Genomic DNA, 26,209 nt, shown 5'->3' with positions numbered 1-26,209 from the left:
TACCACAGTTCTGGGATCAGAATTACCAACAAGTTTTCAACTCTCTAGATAAACTGAGAACCATTGATATAACAGAATATTTGTTTTTGTCTTTTAATCTCTTTATTAATATACATTTATGTTTTAGGCCCAAGACACTATATAAAGGATGGTTGAATGATAATTTCTTTTTTGCTGGCAATTTTCAAAAATGTAGTCATGAATAATGACCCAAAATAGTAACAAGGATAAACATTGAGAAAAGGAAACATCTTTTTAGGAATGGAAAGGAGTATAAATTCTTTATAAGGAAGAAGGGAATTTAAAGAGATCTAAACAGTTGATGAAATTTGAGTGGGCAGAAAAGAGAGAAGAGCATTTCAGGCAGGGAAAGCTTTGTTAGCAGAGGTAACAGGTCAGTTTCCATGTGAAATGGAGGCTACAGCAAACTTAATAGCAATATTTCTACCATGGGACCTCCAAGTTTTGTTTTTTCTCTCCAATAAACCTATGTTTTATGTTGTTTTAAGATGAATTTCCTGGGAAAAATTATATGACTATTGTAGAATGTTGGAAAATATCAGCAAATGTTTATTCAATTAATAGGTTTCTCTATTTCTAAACAAAATGTTTATTGCCATTACTTGATATTAACGAAAGAACGTATTTGGATAAACTCTTTTATATTCACTTGTTCTATTGATCTCTCTCTCTCTCTCTCTCTCTCTCCACACATACATACATACAGAGGGTGCCAAAAAACTGTATATTCATTTTAAGAAAGGAAAATACTGTATTAAAATTGTAGTACTCAATATATACCAATGATAAAAAATAAATACAAGTCACGTTTGACTTCTGCAATTACAAGAGGTGTTCAAAGTGGTACCATGAGCACCCAGACACTTTTGATTATGGGAAATTACTGCTTGAGCAACGTTGACAAAATTGTCCACTTGTATACATTTTTTTGGCACCCCCGATATATACTTGTTGGTTGACTTGTATCATTTAAACGTGTTTGCTCTGTGTATCAGAAGTTTGAGGACTGAAACTTAGTTATTGGTAGATTAAACAAAACAAAAATCCAAGAAAAGAAGATTTATGACTTTTCATAGTTTTATAAACGATTGCATTTCTGACAAGGAAAAGAAGAATGATGTACGTAATGAGGTCTTGACCTCCAAAACTTAAAAATAATCTATCTCTTATTTTCTTAATTAAACATAATAAAACACTCTAGCATGCATTAAATGGTATTTTTCACTAGTTCTTAAATCATTCCTTTTTAAAATGAGACCTACTTTTGTCTATTGAAACACTGAGGGACCCCACTTTGTATAGCATATCCCACTGTCAAGTGCAAATGAAGAAAACTCCTGTGTCTCTTGCCTCTTATTTTATTTATTGGAAAGAATACAGGTAACAGAGGATTATGTGAATAAAGCTATTAGAAATCTTCCTCTGCTTTAGGTTGTTTCTTTGTAATGATCTTAAAACACTTCTACGTATTTTTTAAAATTTATTTTTCAACTATAGTTGACAACAATAATATTCAAAAAAACCTTCTTTTTCCTTTAAGTCTCTGAAATTTAGGGTATGTCATTCTCCCTGCCCCAGTCCCCATCTCACACTGCTGGCTGAGCGATGTATGGATAACACCTGTAACAATTGTGGTGTGCAGTTGTGAAAAGTCCTTCCCTGCCTAAGGCATTGCTACTCAAAATGTGGTCTTTTAACCAGGAAATAATCATCACTTGGGAAGTTATAAGAACTACAGATTCCAAACTCCACCATAGACTTACTGAACCCAAATCTACATTTTGTCAAGCCCTGCAGATAATAGACAAGCACATTCAGGTTTGAAAAGTACTGTTTTAAGAACATCAGCCTCTAAGGGATGGGAAGAAGCTGAAATACTGGAAACAAACAGAAGTTATGCATAAGAGAAAAAGGAGAATGAGATTATGTCATAGAACCTAACAGAAGAGTTTTGGAAATGAAAGAGTGATCAGTCATATCAAATGCCATAAAAACAAAAAGAAACATGAAAGATTATTAGTAGCCTCTTAAGTGCATTTTTGGTGTAAAAATACACCAAATATGTTAGCCTAACATTGAAGGGTGAGTTAAAGAAAAAGATAAATACAGATTCCTTTTTTTCAAGAGGCTACTAGAAGGGAAAGTAATAGTGTGCACAGTTGAGCTACGCAATTCTTGGTTTGTTTGTTGGTTTTGTTTTGTTTTTAAAATGGAAAAAGATTTGAGCTTGTTTATAGTCTGGAAGGAAGAAGTCAACGGTTTAAGAAATGCTTAGGAAGCGACAGAGAGGTACAGAAGAGAAGGGGCGAAATCACTCACAAGATGAAAAAAGAGTATTTAAAGAGCAGTAGTTGAAGGGTAGTTTTTGAACCAGAAGAGCGCTAAATCTTTCTGGGGGACTAGATATGAGGTTAGAATAGGTGCAGAATATGGCAAGCTGCAGATACAGGGGTTGTGATTTCATAATTCAGCAGTTGAATCCTCAATGATCCCTTTGAAATGGGAGACAAGGTCATCAGCTGAGATAAAGATAAACTATGAGCAGACAAGTTTAATCTGATTCAACAGTTCCAAAACAAAGAATAGAGCCCAGTCTACGTTACTTCTGTTACACGGCAGGGGTGTGCTCACAGCTCTCTTGAGAGGATTCAGTCCAGCTCTGTTGCAGCTGATACTTCATCACTCTGCACAGGAGGAGAATGAAGCCTAGAGACCTAATCTGTATTCAGATTGCACTGACCTAGGTGGCAAAGCCAGAGGTAGAACTCACATCACCCAATTCAAATTAATGGCTTGTTTTTCCAAACAAGCACTGCAACTTAGGCTATTTGAGAGTGGAAAAGGAAATGATCACATCACTTTTTAAAGGGTGAAATGTGGTCCGTTCCATTAGGATCACAGTAAGACTTTTTAATTAATATTTTCATCAAAAATGTAAAAATGAGACCCACTTTCAAAATTTTAGTCTTTGTTTTTATCCACAGGCACCAAGTTTGGGAACATTGACATACATTTTGTGTTTGCACCTCTGAACCCTTTTCTTTTACATCTTGAAAATGGCTAACCTTTTCTATGAAGCATTGATTTTAGGGATTTTGTTATGCATGGTTAAAGGAAAACATATGCTCTTACTGCCACAGGAAACAACCTCTATAATCTAGAGGGTTTTAAAATCCTTTTGTTTCTTGGGAAACTGTTATCATTTTGCCTAGAATATTTTAGGTGTACACAAAGAAGAAAGGTGGAGAGGGCAAAGAAGGAAACAGAGGTGAGACAGACGGATAAGATGGGAGAAGAATCAGAGTAATCTCAGCTGAATATTAGCTTTAAGTATAATATTAACATCAGAAGTTACATCTTGCTGACCTCTTTTCTCTCTTAATTTTTAAAAAGAATATAGTCCAATAAAAAAATCTTAATGCAGAGGCTGATTTTCACTAGAGGGAAATGGAGAAACAGTATGCTCACTGCTATATTTTCCTTTCCTTATTACTTCCAATTATAAACTCTTTTTTGCTTTATTGTTTGATTCCTGCCTTTATCCTATGCTATTGCTCTCTCCATAAAGAAACGCAGTGGTCAGGCAAATGTGGGGTTTCCTACACCAGAGGAAGTAAAAGTTTCAATCTGTCTTGAATAAACCTAAGCCTGAACACCTTCCATTGAAAGGTGACACTAGCATAAATATTTGTAGTCACACAAATGGGGACTGTCTACAATAATCTGAGTAAGCCACTGCTCTTAGGGGAAAAAAATCTTATTATGACTCCATTTTAGTATTCTGTGTACATCTTTTTTTGGGTTCAGAGACTCCAGAGATTGGTGCTTTAAAATATCATGTCATTATGTCCTGAATCTTACTGATTTGGGGATTTATAAAAATGCATTTTTATCAGTAGGCATTGATGCAAGCACAATTAGTTGAAAATAGAAAGTAGAGAGTTCAAATTAAAGTAGTAGTACTTCTGTTGTATTTTATGTATGTGTGTATGTATGTATGCATGTATGTATTTATTTTTGGTATATACCTATAACAGTTAAAATCTCAAGTAAAACAATGATTTTTGTGTTATCTCTGCGTGGTGAGATTAAGGTATTTTTTTCCTTAATTTTATTGTATTAATATTTTTGTGATTGTTTTGTACAATGCACATATATTAGATTAAAATAAAATGTATAGTTTCTTAAATTAAATTTATTGGGGTGACAATGGTTAGTAAAGTTACATAGGTTTCAAGGGTACAATTCCATAACACATAATCTATATATCACATTGTGTGCTCCCTACCCAGTGCTCCTTCCATCACCATATATTTGACTCTGTTCACCCTCTTCTACCATTCCCCTCCCTACCCTTTCTAAAGTATTTTTAAAAACAAGCTCAGTGCATATTTTAAAGGTCTAAAAGGTGTTTTGCCAAATAAGATTTGATTCAGAAGAGAAACACAATTCTTGATCAACGTTTTCCCCATTGGTATGATGGAATCACTTTCAAATTGTCACTAAAAAAATCGTTCTGAAACCACACTCAGTGATCTTTTGGTAAGTTACACTTGTTGAGATATATTTGAAATATAAGGAACAGAATACTCTTAAATTGAACTTTGGGTGATCCATCCCTTACCAAATTGAACTCTAGAAAGACTCTAGATATTGTAGCCAAGTAGTATATTAATGGTATTTGTTGATTTAATGAAATGAGTTATATGACAAAGTCTTTGCCTTCAGCCCTGATGTTTCTAGCTAGCAGAGGACATTATGAGATGTAAATATTACATATCAACAATTGCAAAAAGTGAGTGATAGAACCAAATGGCTTGTAAGAAATCAGCGGAGAAGGGATCATTTCCCACTCCGGTAAGCAAAGGAAGACAATATGGAGGACATGCATTTAAGCAACAGAATTGATAAAATTCCTTAAGGCAAACATGTGATCAGGGCACATTCTGGATTTTGAATGATTACTACTGTGAATCCTAGAGTTCTTTGACCCTTTCTGACTGAAGGAAAAGTAAAATCTACTGTTCTAAGAAGACTTTATTTTCCTAGTTTTGATCTTGTTGGTAACCTAATGTTTTTAAGTTTACTGCCCAAGAGCACACTGTATTCCGCAGTCAGATCAAATTCTCTGACCTTTTTTCAATTAAGAAAAAAATGTTGAATTGGTGACGTCTTTGTACTTTCTGCTTATGAGTGTGTCTGTGTGTGTGTGTATGTGTGTGTGTGGTGAGTAAACACAATTAGAATAAGAGAGTTTCAAAAGACACTCTGTAGAATTTTGGTCTAGAATCAGGCTAAGGGAAGAAGTCTTTTGGACAAGAGAAATGAAAGAATATCCCTTCCCAGAAGGAAGAGAGGGGCAACAATATTTAAGAGAAGCATTTTGTAGTTGGTGATTCATTTTAAGAAATCAAGTGCTATTTCACTAATTTGACAAAATAAGGTGATATTGACAACATAGTTCCCACTGAATGTTGCTATAGGGATTCAAAATGTAACTAGAATTTTTTGAAAAGCTATGTGTTCAACTGCTGTAATAACTGATATATATCAACCACAAATTTATATTTATAATTTTGAATTTAATCATTATAGGCACTTAATTAAAATCAATTTCAAATTATGTAAATTTTACTTATTTATAATTACTTAGGTAATACATGATTATGTTTCCAGTATAAAAATCCAAGTATTTCAGATAAATCAAAACTCACCCTTGGTCACCACCAGTGTCTTAGTCCCTTCTTTAGAGATAATGATGGAAATCATTTGATATGTTTCTTTCCAGATCATATTCCATATATTTATGTAAATATATGTGCATATAAAGAAATACAGATTTTTAAAAAAAGACAAAATGTTTTAATTAGAGGAGTTACACTGCTAACCCATTCCATGTTGTTTTCTTACAAGGGGACAGAAGTCTATTAAAACGTTACCCCAATAAACTTAATAAAATAAGTGTTTTATCAAAAATGTTTACGTGGAATTAGGACAGCAAATATAAACTTCAGGAGAAGTCTTTGCTATAACTTTCACCTGATCTTTTCAAGGGAGATATTTTTTTCTTTGAGAGGAAATGTAAAGTAGCATCCAGACAAAGACTCTCTGTGCTCTACTTTCCAAAGAGACAGTGATGCTCTAAATCAAATAGAGGGTGCTTTTATTGCTCTCTGGAGCTACACTAAAGTTGAAAGAATTGAATCCCTGACCTTGTCAGATAGCATCATTGGGGAAACATATCCTTCCTTGCAGTACCCTCCTGAATACCTAACTTCTATGAAAATAAGGATAATAATAAATTATATGACTTATTGAAAATGTATTGAGTTTCATAGCAGCCAATTTTATTATCATACAGGATCTTCTTGGTTTGAAAAATATATTATTTATTGCTCTGGTAACATATTTCACGTATTATTTATTCATTTATTCCCCAAATATTTACTTACTGTCTCCGATTTGCTAATCAATATTCTAAGTATTGAGGCTACAGCAGTAAACAAACAAAATTCCCTGCTCTTATAAAGTTATCTTCTAAGAGAGGAAAACATTAAAGTATATAAGTAAAATAAGTAGTATTTTAAATAGTAAGTTTTATAGAGAGAAGTAAAGCAGAAAGAGGAGAGAGAAACTGTGATAAGGGTCTAAGGCAGTTTTAATTAAGTGATTCAATAGACCCTTGGAAAAGTTGTTATTTGAGTGAAAACTTGAAGGTGATGAGGGAGCAGTAAATGTGGCTGTCTAGAGAAGATTGTTCTAGGCAGAAGGAATGGCAAGTGTGATGGTCCTTAGGTGCCAGTATGTTTATTAAAATTATAAAATAAATCATCCAGTAAAATATTACTGAAAATTTTTGTTTCTCAGTACCAATAATTTATTATAGTAGATAAGTTTCTCTTAGAGGTTTCAAAATTTCTTCTAATTCAACAGGTCCAAAACTGAACCCAGTTTCATAACTCTTATACCTGGTTTCCCTTTTCACTCTGTCCTCTATCAGTGAATAGTTTTTCCATACACACAGTTGCTCAAATCAGAAAGCTAAGAGTCAAAATATTACTTATCTATTGCTGCATAACACATTATCCTGAAATTCAGTGGCTTAAAACAATAATAGATATGTATTAGCCTCAAAGTTTCTGTGGGTCAGAAATTCAAGAACAGCTTACGTAGGTGTTCTCACTCAGAATCTTTCATGAGGTTACTGTCAAGATGTCAGCCACGGTTGTAGTCATACGAGGGCTTTTGTAGAAGAGAAATGACTGGCAAGTTGGTGAATTTTATTGGTAGGAGCCCTCAATTTCTCCCATGTACCTATGTGAGTGTCTGGGAGAAAAGCAAGTGATCCAAAAGAGAGCTAGGTAGCAGTAGCAATGTGTTTGATGACTTAACTACAGACGTCACTATGCCATAATCAAGTCACTTTACATAGCGAACATTCAAGAGGAGAAAAATGGGGCTCTACTCTTTGAAGAGAGGAGTGTCAAAAATTTTGAGTATTATTAAAACCATCAGAATCATGCTTGGTGCATTCATCTTGTTCACATTCAGTAGCAAATCATCACTAAATGTTGTGGATTTCCTTAATTATATCTCTCAGAAATCTTCTGCTCTTCTCCAACCCCACCACTATTAAAATTACTTAAACTATCCTCAGCTCTTACCTTGACCGCTTGTTTCCACATGGGGCTATAAACGCAGAAGTCCCTAATATGATCTACAAGGCACTGCATGATCTGGTTCCTATGGCACTCTCTGGTCTCATTTTTTATTATCTTGACATTCTTTGTCTCTATTCCAGACACACTAATATTCTTTTAGCCTCTTGTACTTCCCAGGATACCACAGGTTCTAAGATATTTTCTCTTGTATTTGTCCATTCAGTCTTTTCCTGCCTGAAATTCTACTGTTTCAGCAGCAACTACCCGTACAGATTTTCAATGAGTTTTATACAAACTGATAGACTTCTTTTGAATTATTTAAAATCTTGTTAGAATAGCAAAACTGAAACAAAACTATTAAAGGAAAGACAATATAAATCCCAAACTGCTTTAAACATTATTCAATAGTTGAATTCTGAAGGACTGAATGTCCTGAGTAGACGTTATTTAAGGAAGATCAGTGAACAAGTGTGTCAGTTAAGACCCCTACAACTGCACATTTGTGATGTGACTTGCAACCTCTCTTGCTAAAGTGCTTTCAAGCACAAGTTGAATCCATGAACTGGGATGAGTCGATCAAAATTTTTTCTTCTATGGTGCTTAGTATTTCTTGATGCTTGTCTATATTTTCTATACTTAGTTGGGTTTCATAAGATACTATTATAACTACCCAGGGCCCTTCTACATAAATTGGTTTGCGTGAATGTCTCTTTATTTTGCTTAAAAATATGCCTGATCAAAAGAGTCATGGCATCAAATACAAAATCCAAACACTGGCTTAAGAACTTGGCATTTTTTCAAAATATATGTGTAGATTGTTGTTTGGTTTACTAAATTTATCTGTGACAAATGTGTGCCCCTTTAAATCTCCATGTTCATACTGGTAAGAGACTATCTGGCTTGCCCAAGGTGAAACAACTAGTGAATGACAAAGCTGAAACAAAGCGTAAGCTTCCTGGCTGTCCATTTGGAGCTTCAAGCACTGCACCCTGATGACTTTCATATAATTAACTTGTGCCCTCAACATATATTAGGGGCTATGAAGTCCATTGTAGGTCAATGTACCTGAAACAGCTTTCTTTAGAAGAAATAAGTCATTAAGAAGCTACAAATCAATGAGTTAATTAGCTGTGTTATGGCCTTTCAGTTCTTTTAGTTGAAATAAGCTGATCCCAAAACTATAAAGAAGTAACTGTTACCCATGAGAATAGACAGTTTTCATAGGCATTATAAAAATTACCATGAATTTTGAGCATGACATTTTGAAAGTGTTTAGTCAAAATGAGTGATTTTATGATAAAAGTAAATTTTGTAGGTCAAATAAACAAGATCGTAAACAGATGAGAGTTCAGAAAACTTATATGACTACATTATCTAATCCTTTGTCATCTATTTTTATTATTGAATAGAGTCCTCCTTCCCCACCTATAACCCTATATTAACCCTTCACATACAAACACACAAACAATATGTAATTTATCACTAACAACTAGCAAGCATTGAATATGGACACCTCTAATAAGCACTACTTTAAGTAAGCACTGAATGGAAACATCATTGCAATATCAGGCCTTGTTAAAAAGGCACACTTGACATTCCAATTTACAACTGTCTAGGTCTACCATTAAATGATCATTTTCAGACATAAAACCGATGATTTCAGTTACACTCTCAGATTTTTATGTCTTGGCTTTTTCCTATTTCTAAATTGGGTTTATGATCTTTCCTGATTATTCATTAGCATCACTCCTAACTTGGGTAAAAGGACAGAAGGAGACAAAGGTTGGACACTCTCTAGTGTCCAACATACACTCTAAGCATGATTATTGCTAGACTTGGAGGGTTATATTCTGATGTTTAACCTCTCTATCGTTGTATTTAGTTAATTCATTTCAAAAATATTTGCTCAGTCACTCTGGATGCTCTAGATTAGTCAGTCATGACGGAACAGTCATGATTTTTGCTTCAATAGTAGATCTTACAAAGTAGGAGATAAACATTGATTGACTAATGCTATTAAAAATGACAATTGCAATTGTAACAAGTGCTACCGATGAGAGACAAACATTGGGGAAATATTTTAGCAGGATTTTACAAAATCAGAGAGAATAGCTAAGGCTTCCTGAGGAAATCATGCTCAAACCTAGATCATAAAGATAAGTAAAAGTTAATTAGATGAATAGAGGACCAATGAGCATTCAAAGCAAAGTTAATAGCTAGTGGTAGGTTGTAGCAGGGAAGTTGAAGGGGACATGATGAGATGTGGTTGGATTATGGGTCCAAATTAGAAGGTAGAGCCAAATGGATAGAGATGATTTGTGAATAAAAAGAGGAGTCAAGAGTTGTCAAAGATTTACATCCTGAGAAATGGAAAGATGAAGTGGCCACTAACCAAGTTTGAAAAGAATGGAGAAGGAATAGCTTTGTGTGGGAATAGCAGGAGTTTGGCTCATGTTTTTATTAGAGCACTAGGTTGCCAGCAATCTATGATTTTATTCTAATTTCAAAAATTGAGATAATTCCAAGCTACGCGTAGCTTCCTACTAAGGCTTCTAACTTCTGGTTCATTCTTATTCAAAAGTTGTAATTATTTGAGATTTCAAACCTAATCAGAGGAGTTCACCCCTTTGGTGAGTCCTGGCTTACAATTTTTAATTAAATCCATAAAGCTTTCAAAACTTGTACACAGATTGTTAACCATTCAGCTACTATGAAGTTTATTACCACCCTTAAGGGAAATGTAGCTCTAAATACTTGGCTCACTTTGTGAGTTTTCTGTATCCTTAGTTCTTAGCCATGTGATTTTCCACTTTGTTTTTAGTTCTCCAACGGACCGATTTTTTTAAACCTTGTCTGGTTGTTTTCAGTGGAAAGTTTAATTTGATTTAAAACATAAGCTTATACATTCAATATCAGAGTGGCCTGGCAAAAAAAAGAAACCTCTCTTTACCTTAGTTTCTTCGTCTGTAATACACAGGTAATAATATCTAACTAGTAATGTTGTTATGAGAATTAAGTTATATCATGTATATGAATTCTGTGCCTGAGAGATCAAGAAGCAAGTATCATTTTGATGGTTAGGTAAATTAAAATAGCCCAGACGTCATGTTTTATGCAGGCCTCAGTCTATTCATAGTAATGCTACCATCTAGAAACGAGGTGGGGCACTCACCTGGGCCCTGAGGAGCTTCCCACAGACAGCTTCCCTTCCTAAACCCATGTTACAACTGGACCAACGCTTTGGTCCTGACTGTGATTGCAAGACGCCGTTCAGCAATAACCATTAGGAAACTTGGAAAAGACACAGGTTATTACTTACGAGACCTGGAAATTACATAGCACACCTGGGGCCACAAAGCGAAGTCACAGGTAGAGAGAGAGTAGTGAGGGAAGAGTGCAGGGAGGGGCTTGGGGTTCTGCTCTGATTGGGGTTGAGGGTGGGGGCCTAAGGTTTGGTGGGTTCACTCTTTATTGGTGAATTTAAAACATAAGAGAGGGAATTTAAAGTGCAGGAAGGGAAAACAAACGAGTAGCCCAAATGGTTAGTTATTGAAATCAAGCAAGATCTCTAAAACAAAGGAGCCTCTTTATCTAGTCCTGTGGCTGGCAATGCGTTTATTCCAGATAGTCTTTGAAGTGTGCCTCTTTGAAATGGATGCCTCAGCAGTCAAAGCTTAACTCAGGCACTTGCATCACAAAAAAGAAAAATAAAAACATGTCAGTGCTTACACTACACCCCATCAAACTGCTGGTAGAAATGAGATCACTTTATAAAATGATAATCATATTTCACCGACACATTACTCACAGAGGCAAGAATCAGGATCCTAGTACCCCGAAGGTTTTTTAATTAATTTTTAATTATTTCTCTGAGTTTGGAGAGATAGTCTAGAATAGTCCTTTTATATTCTTTCATTTTGGCCTCCTTTTAAAATAATTAATATCCTACAATCAACTTAAAGCCTGCTTCACTGCGTATGTCTTCATGGCAAAAAATGGTTCTTTTTCTAAGGCAGTGTGCTTAAGGGTGAATTGCTCAAAACTTCAGCTATTCCCAGACATCCTAATTTCTCTTTAGATCTCTCATAAAGAGACTGAAGCCGTAGAGAAATGGGAAGAAAGCTCATCTTTTCTGTTCTGTGTTTTATTTTCCAACCTGCGCTAGAAATATCAATTGCGTGTGTTTCAACACCTTAAAAATTTCCAAATAATAACTGTGAAACATTTTTCCCATGGAATTGTAACCCTAAAGGACTGGTTTATGGAGCTATAGAATACCTGGTAAACTGTTTTTCTCCATCATACTGCAGACCTTCTCCGCCTCAGGACCCTGGGCGCTGATTTGTCCCTAAAGGTCATCCTTCCTTCCGTACAATCAATTCATGAAAACAGATACATGGTTTTCAGCCCCATGTGTCAAGACTTGTCTCGAAACCACATTACATTTCCCAGCTACAACTTTTATATTTTCTCTCAATTTTAAGGTGCATTTAGCAGACGTAAATAGGTACTGACGACTATATTAAATTCACCTTAAAGCATCTATATTTAATGGTTAGTTTTGTCCTCCCAAAGTAGATATATTTTACCTCTTTCTCTCTTCGAGGAGGAAGAGAAGGGAGAGAAGAGGTGCGTAAGGGACTGAAGTTTCTGAACTTCCAAATAGCACGTCTTTATAGAAATAAGATTATATAAAATACTTAAATGAAGAAAATAAGTTCATTGATGGGAATGTGTTTAAGCCCACACACGGTTTCTGAGAAAAGTTAATAGTAAATTCAGTACTTGGTACAGCATAGAAAAGAAGAGCCAAGTGTGGGAGGCAGGCAAATTTACACCAATTTTGAGATTTTCTTAAATAAAAGACTTGTAAAAAATGCAAAGCTGCTTTCGAAAGTACTGATCATGCGTAATTTGCTAACAATCTTAGTAATCTGCTATAAATATGACAGTTTTGTTGAAACTAGGAGTTTTAGACAAAAAAATGGACTTGATGATAAAGTTTCTTATCCAAAGTTAATCTTAGATTCTTTCCACTAACTCCTCCTACCCAGAGTTTTAAGAACGTAAAAAAAAAAAGTGTTTGAATATGTATGTACAGATGATGTTGACTATTTAAAAATTAGAGTAAGATTCCAGATTAGTCGTACGGAGCCTCATACTATGTGTTTATTGCTCTGAGCTCTCTTAGTTTGATTGTCTGAAGACAGTCTACTAATGTTCACATGGTGAAAATCTCAGACAATATTGTACTAGGAAGAAAGTTCTAGGAGAAATATACCAGAGCAAGTGTTGTAGGTGATGGGAAGTCTTTCCATATGCATAGGCTCCACTCCTTTCAGAAAAGAAAGGGATAGACTATGTGTATGTAGAACTGCTTTTTAGCCAATTACTCAGTGTCCTTTTGCTGATCATAATTCCATTTGAGTCAAAATTGTGAATCTTTAGAAATAAAATCAGTTGCCCAGAAGAAGTTGGATGGCTCTAGTGTCATTGCAGTGAACATAACTAGTAAAGAAAATTGGAAAAAAAAAGAAAAGAAAATTGGAACAGTTCTTTGCCCAGAATTTTCTAATTTTTACGTAGGCATCATCCTACAGAGCTTGGTGGTAAATCCCTGTTACAAAACGTGAAGGTTTTGCTCACAGTGTTAGGAAGAAGGGAGCCAGCCAATCACTCCTGCTCACTGATACTTCCCGGCGATTCTCTGTAGATCCCAGATGGGCCCAGACAGAGTAATCTACTGAACTGTGAATGCTTTAAAGATTCATATTATAATAATACACGAATTTTTAAAGATTCATACTTACAATAATGTAAGACCCGGTCTATGATATGATATGATATGATATGATATGATATGATACTAGGTCTTATATAGTATAATATAAAACTGGGTCTTATATTAATTTTTGCTCCAAAAGACACATTAAAGCTGATTGTCCGGCTAGGTCTTATTTTCAGGGAAACACGGTACATACCTGAGCACAGTACTTTGCACCTAATAAATTATATGAGAACTCAAAAGTCATTGTTCCAACATTTAACCGATATTTAAAAGCACTGACTCTGGGTAGTGAACACACAATGCAGTATATGCAAGATGCTGTATTACAGAAATGAACACTTGAAAACTATATAATTTTACTAACCAGTGTCACCCAAATCAATTTAACAACAACAACAACAAAACACATTTTGGCATGAGAAAGAATACTTTTATGTAACAGAAATGCACTATGTTTTTATTTTATTTTACTATCTTATTTTTTTACGCTTTTGTTTTAAATGAATTTCTCTCAGTTTATAAAAGGGTTATAGAAAATTGGGTATTGTATTTTTAAAATAATTTGTCATCTTTTACCTGTTCTCACTCCATCCCAGTCCAATATGTATTCCATGTATTCTTCTCAATTCAACAATCAAATTATATTAGTGATTTTATTAATTTTAAGTACCATGTCAAAAGAACTATAAATAATTTCTTGTTTAAATTTATAGTAATTTTTTATTTTCAGTGTTAAAAATACTATATTTAACTGTAAAATATATAATATTTATTATAGAAAGTATGTAATCTTGATAAATTTGCAGTGTCGGATGAAATGGCTTGCCTTTCTAAGATCATTTATTGGTGATATCTATCTTCCATCCCACACTATGGTAGCAATAAGAAGTGCTGCGTTTTCCTTCCTTCAGCTAATTTTAATTACTAATAGCATAAACAATGAAAATTTAAATTTTTAGTAGAAACTATTTCAACAGCGTGTTGGTCATTAAAAAGGTTTTCTAATAATAACCATTAAAAAGATTATTTAACCTTTATTTGACCTTTAAGAAGATTAAATACTGAGGATATGATATATATATTTATATATTTACATAAATATATAAAATTCCCTTGTCTTTCGAACTATTCCAGGCATGATGCCAGGCTCTTTGAAGGAATCAATAATGGTTGTTAAATAAATAAATGAACGAGCTTCTATTCACAAGATTCTAGTCCTCCATAAAATGAATTTTTATATATTCCCATCGCTGGTGAATTAGTGTCATGATCTTTGAATAATATATTTGGAAACAAATATTTTTGGCAATAAGAGCTTATTTCAAGTGGACTTTTAAAAGTATATATGTCAAACTCATAGATACAGAGAACAAACTGATGGTTGCCAGGTGGGAGAGGGGTTGGGGGCTGGGTAAAAAGGTGAAGGGATTAAGAAGTACGAATTGGCAGTTACAAAACAGTCACAGGGATGTAAAGTACAGCACAAGGAATATAGTCAATAATATGGTAATAACTATGTACGGTGTTGGGTGGGCACTAGATTTATTGAGGGATCACTTTGTAAATTATATAAATGTTTATCCACTGTGCTGTGCAACTGAAACTAATATAATATTGAATGTCAACTGTAATTAAAAATTTTTTTTAGAGTACCAATGTGGGATCAAATTTCATGAAGGCATGATTATTGTAGTAGCCCAGTTATTGTTTTTTGAATATGTCAAAAAATGAAGATTACTAAGATTAACAACAATAAATTGTTAACCTTAAAAAAGATCAAGAATGATTTCATCATATTGAAACAAAATAATCTTGTTTTTATTATTTAATTATTCAAATAATTCAGATCTTGAGAGCAAATAGTGCTGGGTAGTAGGGTTTGAAGCAGCTGAAACAATGCAAGCATGTGTTTGTATGCTTAGTGGCAGAGGCTCGCTAATGATCTGGAGACATTATGGTGAATTATCTTGCTTCCATTCAGATCTTTGTCATACACAGAGGAAGCAGGTAGAACATAGCACACATTTACTACTTATCTTCATAATATTAAAAAGTCAAACACAGAAATATCTATTGGCAGGATCATATCACGTTAAGAACAGAACATTTTCTTATATGTGGATTGTCTAACTCCGTTATCTTCCTATGGGTGTTCAGGGATTCAGAATTCCAGGAGTTCTCAAGTAACGTGATGACATGCTACAGGACATACAAATATCACATACAACTAGCGTGCCAGTCCCTACCTCTGCTTGAGTGTTGGGCAATAATTACAGAAAAAGTATGTACAGAGGACATCTCTATCTCCACTACCGGAAAATATTCAGTAGCTTATTCCTCACATTAGTATAAATATCAAACTTTTATAAATAGCCTATTGCAATGGATAAATGATTGCTTGATATGAGAGGAAAATATGTTATTTTTAAAATATTCTTATTCCGTGTTAAGATTAATGTTGGTTTGCAACAACTTGAAAAAAATTATTTTAGAAGTAGGTTAATAAAAACTATTAGGAAAAGACAGACTTTTTGGAACATGGTTATTGTATGAATGGAAGCAATTATTATCATTAAAATTTAGCATATATCTGCCCAAAGAAATCAAATTACTTTTATTTTGCTAAAATTGTAGGCATGCAGTGGACATTTTTATTCCATTTTTGTCCCTCATTTTTCTTTATTGTGCTATCTACTGTTTAATATATCTGAAAAAAATATGTAGCCAAATTTTGAAAATGTTCAATTAACACTTGCCATGTTGATAATTTAACTCTCTCTCTCTCTCTCTCCCCCTTATGAGAAAGAAGAGAGGGAGGGAGGCAGAGAGAGAAAAGAGAGAATAAACAGAAATATTGCTTTATTACTACCATAAGAATAACTATCAATATAATATTTACTGATATTTAGTCAATTACAGTTTTTGATGATTCATTATAAGGAAACCCAAAAGGTAAACCTATATTTTCTTTTAAAAGCAAATCTTTACATTATTTATGAAACAAGATCTTTTAAAAGGTCCTATAAAGTAGTATTATAGGAGGTAGCTGATACCATGGGAGTAAATACAATTACCCAGAGAGAGAAAAGAGGAGAATGTCAACTATAATTTAATATATATATATATATATATATATATATATATATATATATATATAGTCACAGGATATGGAGTACAGCATAGGGAATAGTCAGTGGAATTGTAACAGCTATATAGGGGTAATAGACTGGGGGAGGGGAGTTATCACTTTGTGCAGGGTGTAAGTGTCTAGTACATTGTTTTGTACACCTGAAACTAATAAAAAAAAAAAAAGAAAAAGAAAAAGGAGCAGCTCCAGTAAGAAGCTGAAGAATGATTTTTTTTCTTTTTAAATTAAATGTATTGGGGTGACATTGGTTAGTAAAATTATATAGGTTTCAAGTGTACATTTCTATAATAGATCACCATATATATCTGACCCACTTTTAAAGCACAAATATAATAAAACAAATATAAAAAGAAGTCTAAGAAGACACTGTCAGAGTGATAATGCCAGCAAAAATAGTTCAGTACAGACCCCTATAAATTCTCTCCTCCTTAAAAGCAGCAGTAAGAAAACTCAAAAACGGCAACAACCAGATTTTTCATAACTCTGGCAATTAACCAGAGATTTGCAGTAATCCACAAAGTAGTTTGATCGTTACGTAAAACATATGGTAGAGGAAAGTCCTTGAGTTATTGAAAAGGTAGTGGGTTTTTGTTCTTTCTTTTCATGATGATGATGATAATTGCATTAAAATAAACTTTCCAGAGATCACAATGGCAGGGAATTCAACTGACCATTAATAATCAGAGATAAAATGTCATAAAGTAATACGGAACCGACAGAATAGGGAGAGGAGAGGTTTCTGTTTAGGGAGAAAGCAAGAAAGACAGAGTAAGAATCCTTGGGAGGGTAAGTGACCTAGAATGTCCAAACTATAATAGATAGAGCCTCTAGAACAGGGCAATAGTTAGTAAGTGCTGTTAGTTGTGATGCTATACTTTCAGAAATATCATTCTCTCATTATTATTGATATTGAATTTTAAAGTTGTGACTATGAATCACTGAATATATATGTATGGTAGACAATTAAATGGTGATAGCTCAACATCACATTTTTACTACTTATTAGAAATTCTGGCAATAGAAATTTAATAACTTGATACGACTGAGATCAGGTGGTGACCATAAAGGTTCAGGGTTTGGCAATGCTCTGAGTTGAGTGACAGAGCTGGGAGGATGTGATGATTGACAACCTGCAGGAAGTAACATCAGTTTGAATATATCAGTTTTAAACACATGTGTGCTCAGAAAGTCTGCTTCACTTTCTTAAGCAAAGTTCTGTGGATGAACAGAGTCATTTGATATTAGCAAGCAGGCCTAGGCCTTCTGTGGACCAACCTAGATAAATGAGGGGCTACACGGGAGTGCAGTTACACTTATGGGCTTCTAGGATGAACAACTGCACAAAAGGAAAATGTTTGAGTGAGAAAAACAGTAACCCTTTACCTTTCATGGACACAGGTTCTCATCATATAATAGCCAGGTGCACAGACCACATTTATAGTAATTTCTCAATCTGGACGCACAAATTTTAAATCTGAACAAGATGCACCGTAGATGAGTGACACAAAGTAAACGCAGAATGAATGTAACTGGGTATGTTATTAATATAGGAGGCAATCTAATTGAAGAAAAGAACATGATTGTTTAATCTATCAGACAGAAGTTTTATTACTGTTAAAAAAAGTTTCACAGAACCTAAGGGTGATGTTTTCCCCTTCAATAAAAGCAATAAGAATTGTATTTCACAGCTAAACTTTCGTATTTTCTTATGTCCGAATCACTAAGGATACTTTCAGCTAAAAATTGCTATCAGAAATCAAGTTTGGGTAAATGCAAATTTTGAAAGTCTAATAAGTTGGCTTTGTTTCCGGACTTAACAGAAAACAATGTCATCTCTGAGCTTTGGGCTGAAAACGTGTGAAACCTTGTAAACACTGACTGTAAATCTATCAATACCTATCTGTCATTATGATTACATTCATTGTATCATATATAAAGCTTTTCTTTTTGTTTTCAAAGGTATTTTTGCTTAGCATATTAATTTTATATTTGTAGGTAACAATTGTTAGGAAGATTGTTTTTTGTAAAATCGATGTTTTTTTCTCATTTGTAGTTTGGTTGCAACAAAGGAAACAGATAGTGCAAGATCTCGAAGTGCTCCAATGTCACCTTCTGACTTTTTGGATAAATTAATGGGGAGGACATCGGGGTATGATGCAAGAATCAGACCCAATTTTAAAGGTAATTGTTCTGCTTACTACTATATATGAAATGTGTTTTAAATATGATTAAATAAGATACATTTTTAAATTGATTTCACCAAAAATTCTGATGGCTATTTCCAAAAATTTTATTGTATGTTTTATTAGTCAAAGTATGTCTTAAAAAATATATATTCTCATGTTAATAGTTATTATAATTTGTCTTCTTTGAACCAACAGTGTTTTTTTCCTTCTCTAATTGTTATTATACTTATTGTCGTGACAATTCATTTTAGGAAATTATATATTATGTATAACTTTAATATATACTCTTACTAACTGGAATGGAAGCTTCTTTAGAGCTGACAATAAACTTTCCCATATGTTAAATCCCCCAATATCAGGACTCTATTGTGGAGAATCAAATAGTTGTTGCATTTATGTCCTGGGGAAAAGTCCAGATAACTAAAAGCCACTGATAATGTTTAAGAAATTATTCTACCTACCAAATTTATAGGAAAGAGTGCAATTATCAGTTTGAGTACTCTTTCTTTTTCTGTTAGTATAGTGACAAGTAACATATTTATACAAGTTATATGTGGATTATCCAGAACTACCATATGTCCTGTAATTTAATCTAGGGTAAAAGATTAAAAAACTGCTTCCATGCCCCTACTAATTTAATATCTCTTGAATATTATTTTATTTAATAAAAAATAATCTAAGTTATAAGAATACGCATCTTTTCCATGGGATTCAACTAAGCTATTTTTATTCCTAAAGATGAAAAAAACAAAAAAAACACACAACATATTCTACAATAATTCTTTTTTTCCTGAATTTGTTCTTACGGATTAAGAAAAAGATTGCTTAGCAATGGTATAAGAATTAATTAGAAAGGATTAATAAATACCAAGAATGGGTAGCAGGAGAAAAAGATAGAAGTAGAATTTGTTGATAATTTATGAATAGAAAATTATGAATTGCTTCAATTTAAAAGTGAGTTGAACATTTAAACTGTGGATTGCATTTTTTTATTTGTTTTTAAGCATTGCTACCATAAATATTTTCAACTGCACGGGAGGAAAACACTGAATGCAAGCTTCGGGAAAGTAGTACAGTTTAAAGGGTATCATATAAAAATGAAAATGAGAAATTTCAGCATTCTGAGGAACTTTCACAAATTGAGGGAAAGCAGTATCCTCATACAGACATTTGTCTTTAATAAAATTGTTGCTTATGCTGGCATGGTGTTATTTCCAAAGCAATTCTCTTTCCCTTAAAAAAAAATCTGGTCTCTTTTATCATCTGTGGCTAACACACTTCCACTCATATCTTTCACTCTTGTTCCTTTCCCCTAGATTTAAGGAGAATACTTCAGATTTGTCCTCTAAATCACTCTTTGATAGTATTACATGGTGTTATTTGTATACTTTTGGAATATTCAGGAACATTTTAGTTCTGTAATTATATTTTGGTCTCTTCACAGTCCTCTTTATTCTACACCATTTTCCTTGAATACGAAGTCATGGGGTTGTGTCACAGGTTGGTAGGCAGGTGCTATTTTGTATGTTTAGCTGTTTGTTTTATTTATGACAATAGTAAAAATCAGGTATCTGAACTTGGCAAACACTAAGTTGTCTAAAAGTATTAGTGATGAAAAGCAGCAGTTCCTTGGCTCAACAATCCTCATGCACAGCTTTACTTCTTTGAGGTAAAGACTCCAAAAGCAAAATTGGTTGCTTCTGGTGAAATCTGTTTGATTGCTTTGGAGGTCTTTTACAAAGAAGGCCTTATAAGGTTCCTTTGCACTAACTAGACTGCTGAATTAATACCTCTATTCTTGTAGTATTCCACTTCTTCTGTTTTTCTTTTTGGCCCAGTGATTTCACTTTTATTTCTGCAGGAACAATTATGTTTATTCATCATGTTTACTCTAAGTTGCTAGTTTTCTAATACGTGAGAGAAACGCTCTGTAGTTCAGGAAGGATTGAGCTGAGTTGCCTCGATACTGATGCAGGTTTAATTCTGTGTGTGTGTGTGTGTGTGTGTGTGTGTGTGTGTGTGTGTGTGTCTAGGGAGATGGTTTTCTGCTATTCCACTCTCTGGAAAGGAAAATCTGACAGATGTCATTGCCCTGGCAGAGCATTGCTTTAGGTGAGCATTGAGTGTTGACTAGAATTTGGGCTGAGGTCCTCTAGATGGCAAAACAGAGATGGCTTTAGTTTTGAGGTACTGTCAGGAACCTAGCTTTCCCCAATCAGAAAAAGTTATTTTCCCTACTTAAAAACAACAACAACAACAACTTTTTGCAAACAGAAGATGAGTAAGTTCTGGGGATCTAATGCACAGCATTGAGACTATAATTAACAATACTGTATTATATACTTGAGAGTTGCTAAGAGGGTAGTTTAAATGTTCTCACCACAAATAAGTAAATAGTAATGATGTGCTGTAAGGGAGGTGTCAGCTAATGTTATGGTGGTACTGTACTCATATTGCAATATGTAAGTGTATCAAATCAACACACCAGGAACCTTAAACTCACACATTGTTATATGTCAATTATATTTCAGTAAAGCTGGAAAAAGAAGACGATTAAAAAGTCATCACCAATTAACAGAACCATATTATTTCCAATCACTTTAATAAACTATGTTTGCAAAACTTGTTTCCATGCCTTCCAAAATTCTACAGTGCCAAGCCCCAGGCTACCCCTGCTCTCCAGGAAGATGGATGAGAATCACGGAGCTTTCTGAAATAGGTGCCCATGGTCTCGCCCTCCGGGTCCTGTCCAACGCCCCACCTCTACCCTATAAATGACCCTAAACTTTGTCCCTCACTGGTTAATTCCTAGCACATTAGCTTCCTTCTCCACGTGGTCCTAACATGCATTTATTTTAGGCTTTGCTCGGTTTTCTTTTGCCTTTTCTATTTTATCATTAAACTAATTATGACTTTCCTCCCATTCTCTTTGGTGTGATACGTTTAGTCCCATTTTTATTTGGTAGTACAATTTTTATGGCCTCAGAGAGAAAGAGAACTGTTCAATTCCCCTCTTGAGATAGAAACTTCTAGGAGTCATTTGAAACTAGACGCCAGTTTCACAGATAAAAATCAACTGAATTGCAAATAAAAGTACATCCATAGACAATAAAACATTATTTCATTAGACTATTTTACCAGCTTTTTTTGGACTTTACTTCTTTCTTTTGACCTTACTGTTTAGGCCCTCAGTAGGTCTTTGATAACCCTTGAGTCTAATTTGGATGCAAGCAGAAAGTACTCCCTCAGCAATCACCTGATTATGTTTCCTCCCAAACCCTGATTGCATTTTTAAGTTTTTTTCATCTGTCTCCAACGGCCACTCTCTTTATCTAGAAATAACATTGTTTGCCTTCATAATGTTTTTGTGGTTTCTGTCTTTTCATCTGTAATAGTTCTCTATATTAATCCCTTTCTCCCACACCACAAATCCAGTTTTCAAATCATAATTTTTGCTGCAACACATTCTATCCCCAGAATGGCATGTGTACCTAATACTCATTTCCTGCTTGTATTTTTTTTTTTTTTTCAGGGAAAGTGTTAGCATTTCCTGTATCTACCTTTAACGATTCTTATCCATCCAGACACTATTGCTCTTGAACTAAATCCACAATTATTTCTGTATAAAGGTATATTTTCTACTTGCATTTTTACATAATACAAGGTCATCTTAACAGGAAGAACTTCTTTAATAATAAGCTTTTCTAAAATTGTAGATGTTCACCTAAAATGTTCATAGATTTAGATTCTGCTTTCTATATTTTTAGGTTTTGTTTGATTTTAATGTATTCTTTCTGTAGTAGTTATTTCTTTTTTTTTTTAATTTTAAAACAATCTTAAACTAACAGAAGGTTTGCAAGTATAGCCCTTACCTATTTTTTTCCCAAACCACTTGAAAGTAAGTTGTTGACCTCATGCGCCAGTACTTGATATACTTGAGTATATCATACAAATAAGACCATTCTCCTAAAAAACCACCATCTAACCATTGAAACAAGCAAATGAACACAGAAATACTGCTACCATCTAATTTGCAGACCTCATTCAAAATTTATCAATTATCTGAATAATGGCTTCATAAGCAAAAGAATCTAGTTTAGAATCACATCTGCATTTTGTCATTTCTCATTGTCTCCTTCAGTCTGAACCATAATCTTGTACTTTCTATGACTGTCATGATCTAGACATTTAAAAAAAAATTAGTATTTTTTAATTTAACAGAATGCACCTAAATTTGCATTAGTCTAACGTTTCCTCATGATTCAATTTAGGTAATTCATCTTGACAGAAATATCACAGAGGTGATGCTAAGTTCTGATTGCATCTTATCAGACAGTGGAGCATATTAATTTTTACCATAACTGGGAATGTTTACTTTGATTAATTGATTAAGTTGGTGCCTGCCAGAATGCATCTTTATACATATATATATATATTCATAAATACACACATACACACACATATATGTGTACATTCATATATATACATATTAATTTACATCTATATATTTACTTCTCTATTGAAAACCATGAATTCACATTGATATCTCCAATTCTATAGGTTTATTCTTGTTGCTGAGTTTCCATATTTTAACTTTCTCATCTGACAGTAAGAGACCTGGGTCCCATAATCCTCACTATAATTCTGTATTTAATCAATATGCAATGAATCTCCTTGCCACTCACTCTCTTTTTGTTTTATTATTAGTTTCAGGTGTACAAAACAATGTAATGGTTAGACATTTATACCCCTCACAAAGTGATAACTTCCCTCCCCCAATCTACTACCCCTCTGACATCGCATGTAGCTGTTACAATTCCACTGACTCTATTCCCTATGCTGTACTCCACCTCCTGTGACTATACATATATTAAATTATAGTTGACATTCATTATTATTCAGCTTCAGATTCAGGTGTACAGTGCAGTGGTCAGGCATCTACATTGTCCATGAAGTGGTCTCCCCAATAAAACAAATGTCCATCGGATACCCATCAAAATCTTTACAACATTATTGATTATATTCCCCAAACTGACTTGCGTATCCCGGTGGCAATATTGTGGCTACCAATTTGTGCTTTCTTATCCCCTCACCTTCTCCCTCATATCCACCCCCTCTCACCTAGCAACTCTCAGTTTTTTCTCTATATCTCTGAGACTGTTTCTGATTAGCCTGTTCATGTACTCTATTCTTTAGATTCCACATATAAGTGAGATCATATGGTATTTGTCTTTCTCCGTCTGACTTATTTCACTTAGCATAATGTTCTCTAGGTCCATCCATATCGTTGCAAATGGTAAGATTTCATTCTTCTTTATGGCCAAGTAATACTCCATTGCATAAATGTACCACAGTTTCTTAATCTAGTCATCTGCCAGTGGGCATTTTGGTCGTTTCCATGTCTTGGCTATTGTGAATAGCGCTGCAATAAACAGGGGTGCATAAATTTTTTCGAATTAGTGTTTTGGATTTCTCTAGATAGATACCTAAGAGTGGAATTGCTGGGTCATGCAATTCCAGTTCATTTCCAGTTTTTTGAGATACCTCCTGTGGGGACAGAGCCCCAGAAAGCAGTTTCCAGGCTCTCGGCCTCACATAGAAAGGTGCTGGCTCAGGTAGTAAATGGCCATCAACTGTGATTGGATGGCCATCAGCTGTGGCTAGTTGGCCGTCAGCTGTAGCCAGTGAGCCATTGGCCACTAATATAACTGCTGTGGCTACGCTAGCAAAAAAATGGTGCTAGCAAGAAGATGGTGGCTAAGCTGGCAAGCGGGTTGCGGACAGTGTGGATCCAGCCTCCAGTGAGACTATAGTGCCACCAGCAAGAATATAGTGGTATGACTCCCCCATCTATGGCTCTGAGGGTGTTCCATTTTGGCCTCACCATATCCTGCGTTCTTATGTGGGGAGCAGGAGCAGAAACCCCGCAGGCCACCCGGCATGACACATGGTGCAGCGAGCAGGGTCTCCTGCATGACACCTCCATACTGATTTCCACAGTGGCTGCACCAATCTGCAATCTCACCAGCAGTGCATGAGGGATCCCTTTTCTCCACATCCTCGCCAGCACTTGTTGTTTGCTGATTTATTGATGCTAGCCATTCTGACCGGAGTGAAGTGGTATCTGATTGTGGTTTTTATTTGCATTTCTCTCATGATTGCCACTCCCTCTCTTACACAAATGCCCCAGGGCCTGTTCAGACTCTGACTTCCCATGCCAGGATGCCCTCACGCACACATTCTCCTCACACTTCTTTGGTTCTAGTACCTCTCACCAGGCTGCCCTACTGTGGCAACACCCTCCTCACTCACTCTGGCTCCAACCTCCCATGCTATGTAATCCATCTCTATAGATGTCCTTCTCATCTGCTCTAGATTACCACTGCCCACAGCCATCCCCAGCATGGAAGCCCATTTTGCATTGCCCGACTGAATGGCTTTAGGACTGCATTTTCAGGAAGGAAAGGGAAGGGAAAAGAAGGGGTGGTGGTGGTGTGGAGAATAAACTGAATCCTGCCATGATTTTCAAACCTTTTTCAAACATCTAACAAATAACTTAAAATCTGGATTTAAAGTCATCAAATATGCTTTTGTTAATTAAAAACTAAAGGCATATCTCTCCTCGTAGTAACACGACTACATAAAATATATATTTATCTAAAATGAAAAACAACTCATTAAACATAATTTTTTGAGATTTAATCTTTCAAATGTTGTAAGGCTTTCATACGACATGTTAAAAATTATGTAAACACGTGGGTTATTTTTGTTTGTCTCTGTTTGCTCTAGACCTGCCTGGTGAACAATCATCCCCAACATGAATAATAATAATATAATTGCCAAGGCTTTGCATTGTACTTTGCCATTTTGCCTTTATCCATCTCTGAACTTCAAACCATGGTCTATTTCTTTAAGAAACAGCTAAAAGAAAACATGCTGCTAAAAACATCTGCAGCTACTGTCACTTGCTTTTCAGGCCAACGATAGCTAATGTAATGAACAATTTAAAAGCACACTTTGCCATATGGATGCCATAGCAGTTATCTGCTCTGTTGCTAAACATAGTAGCCTATTAGATGGATATAACAGCTTTTGCACTGGCACAGAGGAAATAGCAGATTGGTCAAGGACTGCTGTAACAGGTGCTCTCTATAATGGCAGTAGAAAATTTACAATCTTCTCTGAGCTTCACTCTCAAAATTTTTGAATATACACATGGACAGCTAGTGTAGAAAACTACTCCAAGAGTGCTGCCCTGATCTGACACCCACCAGAGCTCCCAGTGAATACAGTGCTTTATAAACATGATAGTGCTATATCCATTTCATTCTTTGTGATCGCTCTCCACTGTCACTGTTCTTGGTCAGGCCATTCTCTTTCCCATCTGCACTATTACAATAAAGTC

At 34.7% G+C, this 26,209-nt stretch overlaps 1 protein-coding gene across 3 annotated transcripts in view; it reads left to right on the top strand.

The window, feature by feature from the left end:
• The window catches only part of GLRA3 (glycine receptor alpha 3), a 152,733-nt gene that overhangs the window by 8,975 nt on the left and 117,549 nt on the right, over positions 1–26,209 (top strand). For all 3 annotated transcript variants that reach the window (XM_074338338.1, XM_019733096.2, XM_019733097.2), the window contains exon 2: positions 18,672–18,799. In XM_074338338.1, coding sequence (XP_074194439.1) covers positions 18,672–18,799 — 128 coding nt within the window. The remainder of the gene's footprint in view (positions 1–18,671; positions 18,800–26,209) is intronic.

The sequence above is a fragment of the Rhinolophus sinicus genome, linkage group LG07, assembly GCF_036562045.2.
Source record: "Rhinolophus sinicus isolate RSC01 linkage group LG07, ASM3656204v1, whole genome shotgun sequence".
Lineage (NCBI taxonomy): Eukaryota > Metazoa > Chordata > Mammalia > Chiroptera > Rhinolophidae > Rhinolophus > Rhinolophus sinicus.
The sequence above is the reverse complement of the archived record's forward strand: the minus strand, read 5'-3'. Positions and strand labels throughout refer to the sequence as shown.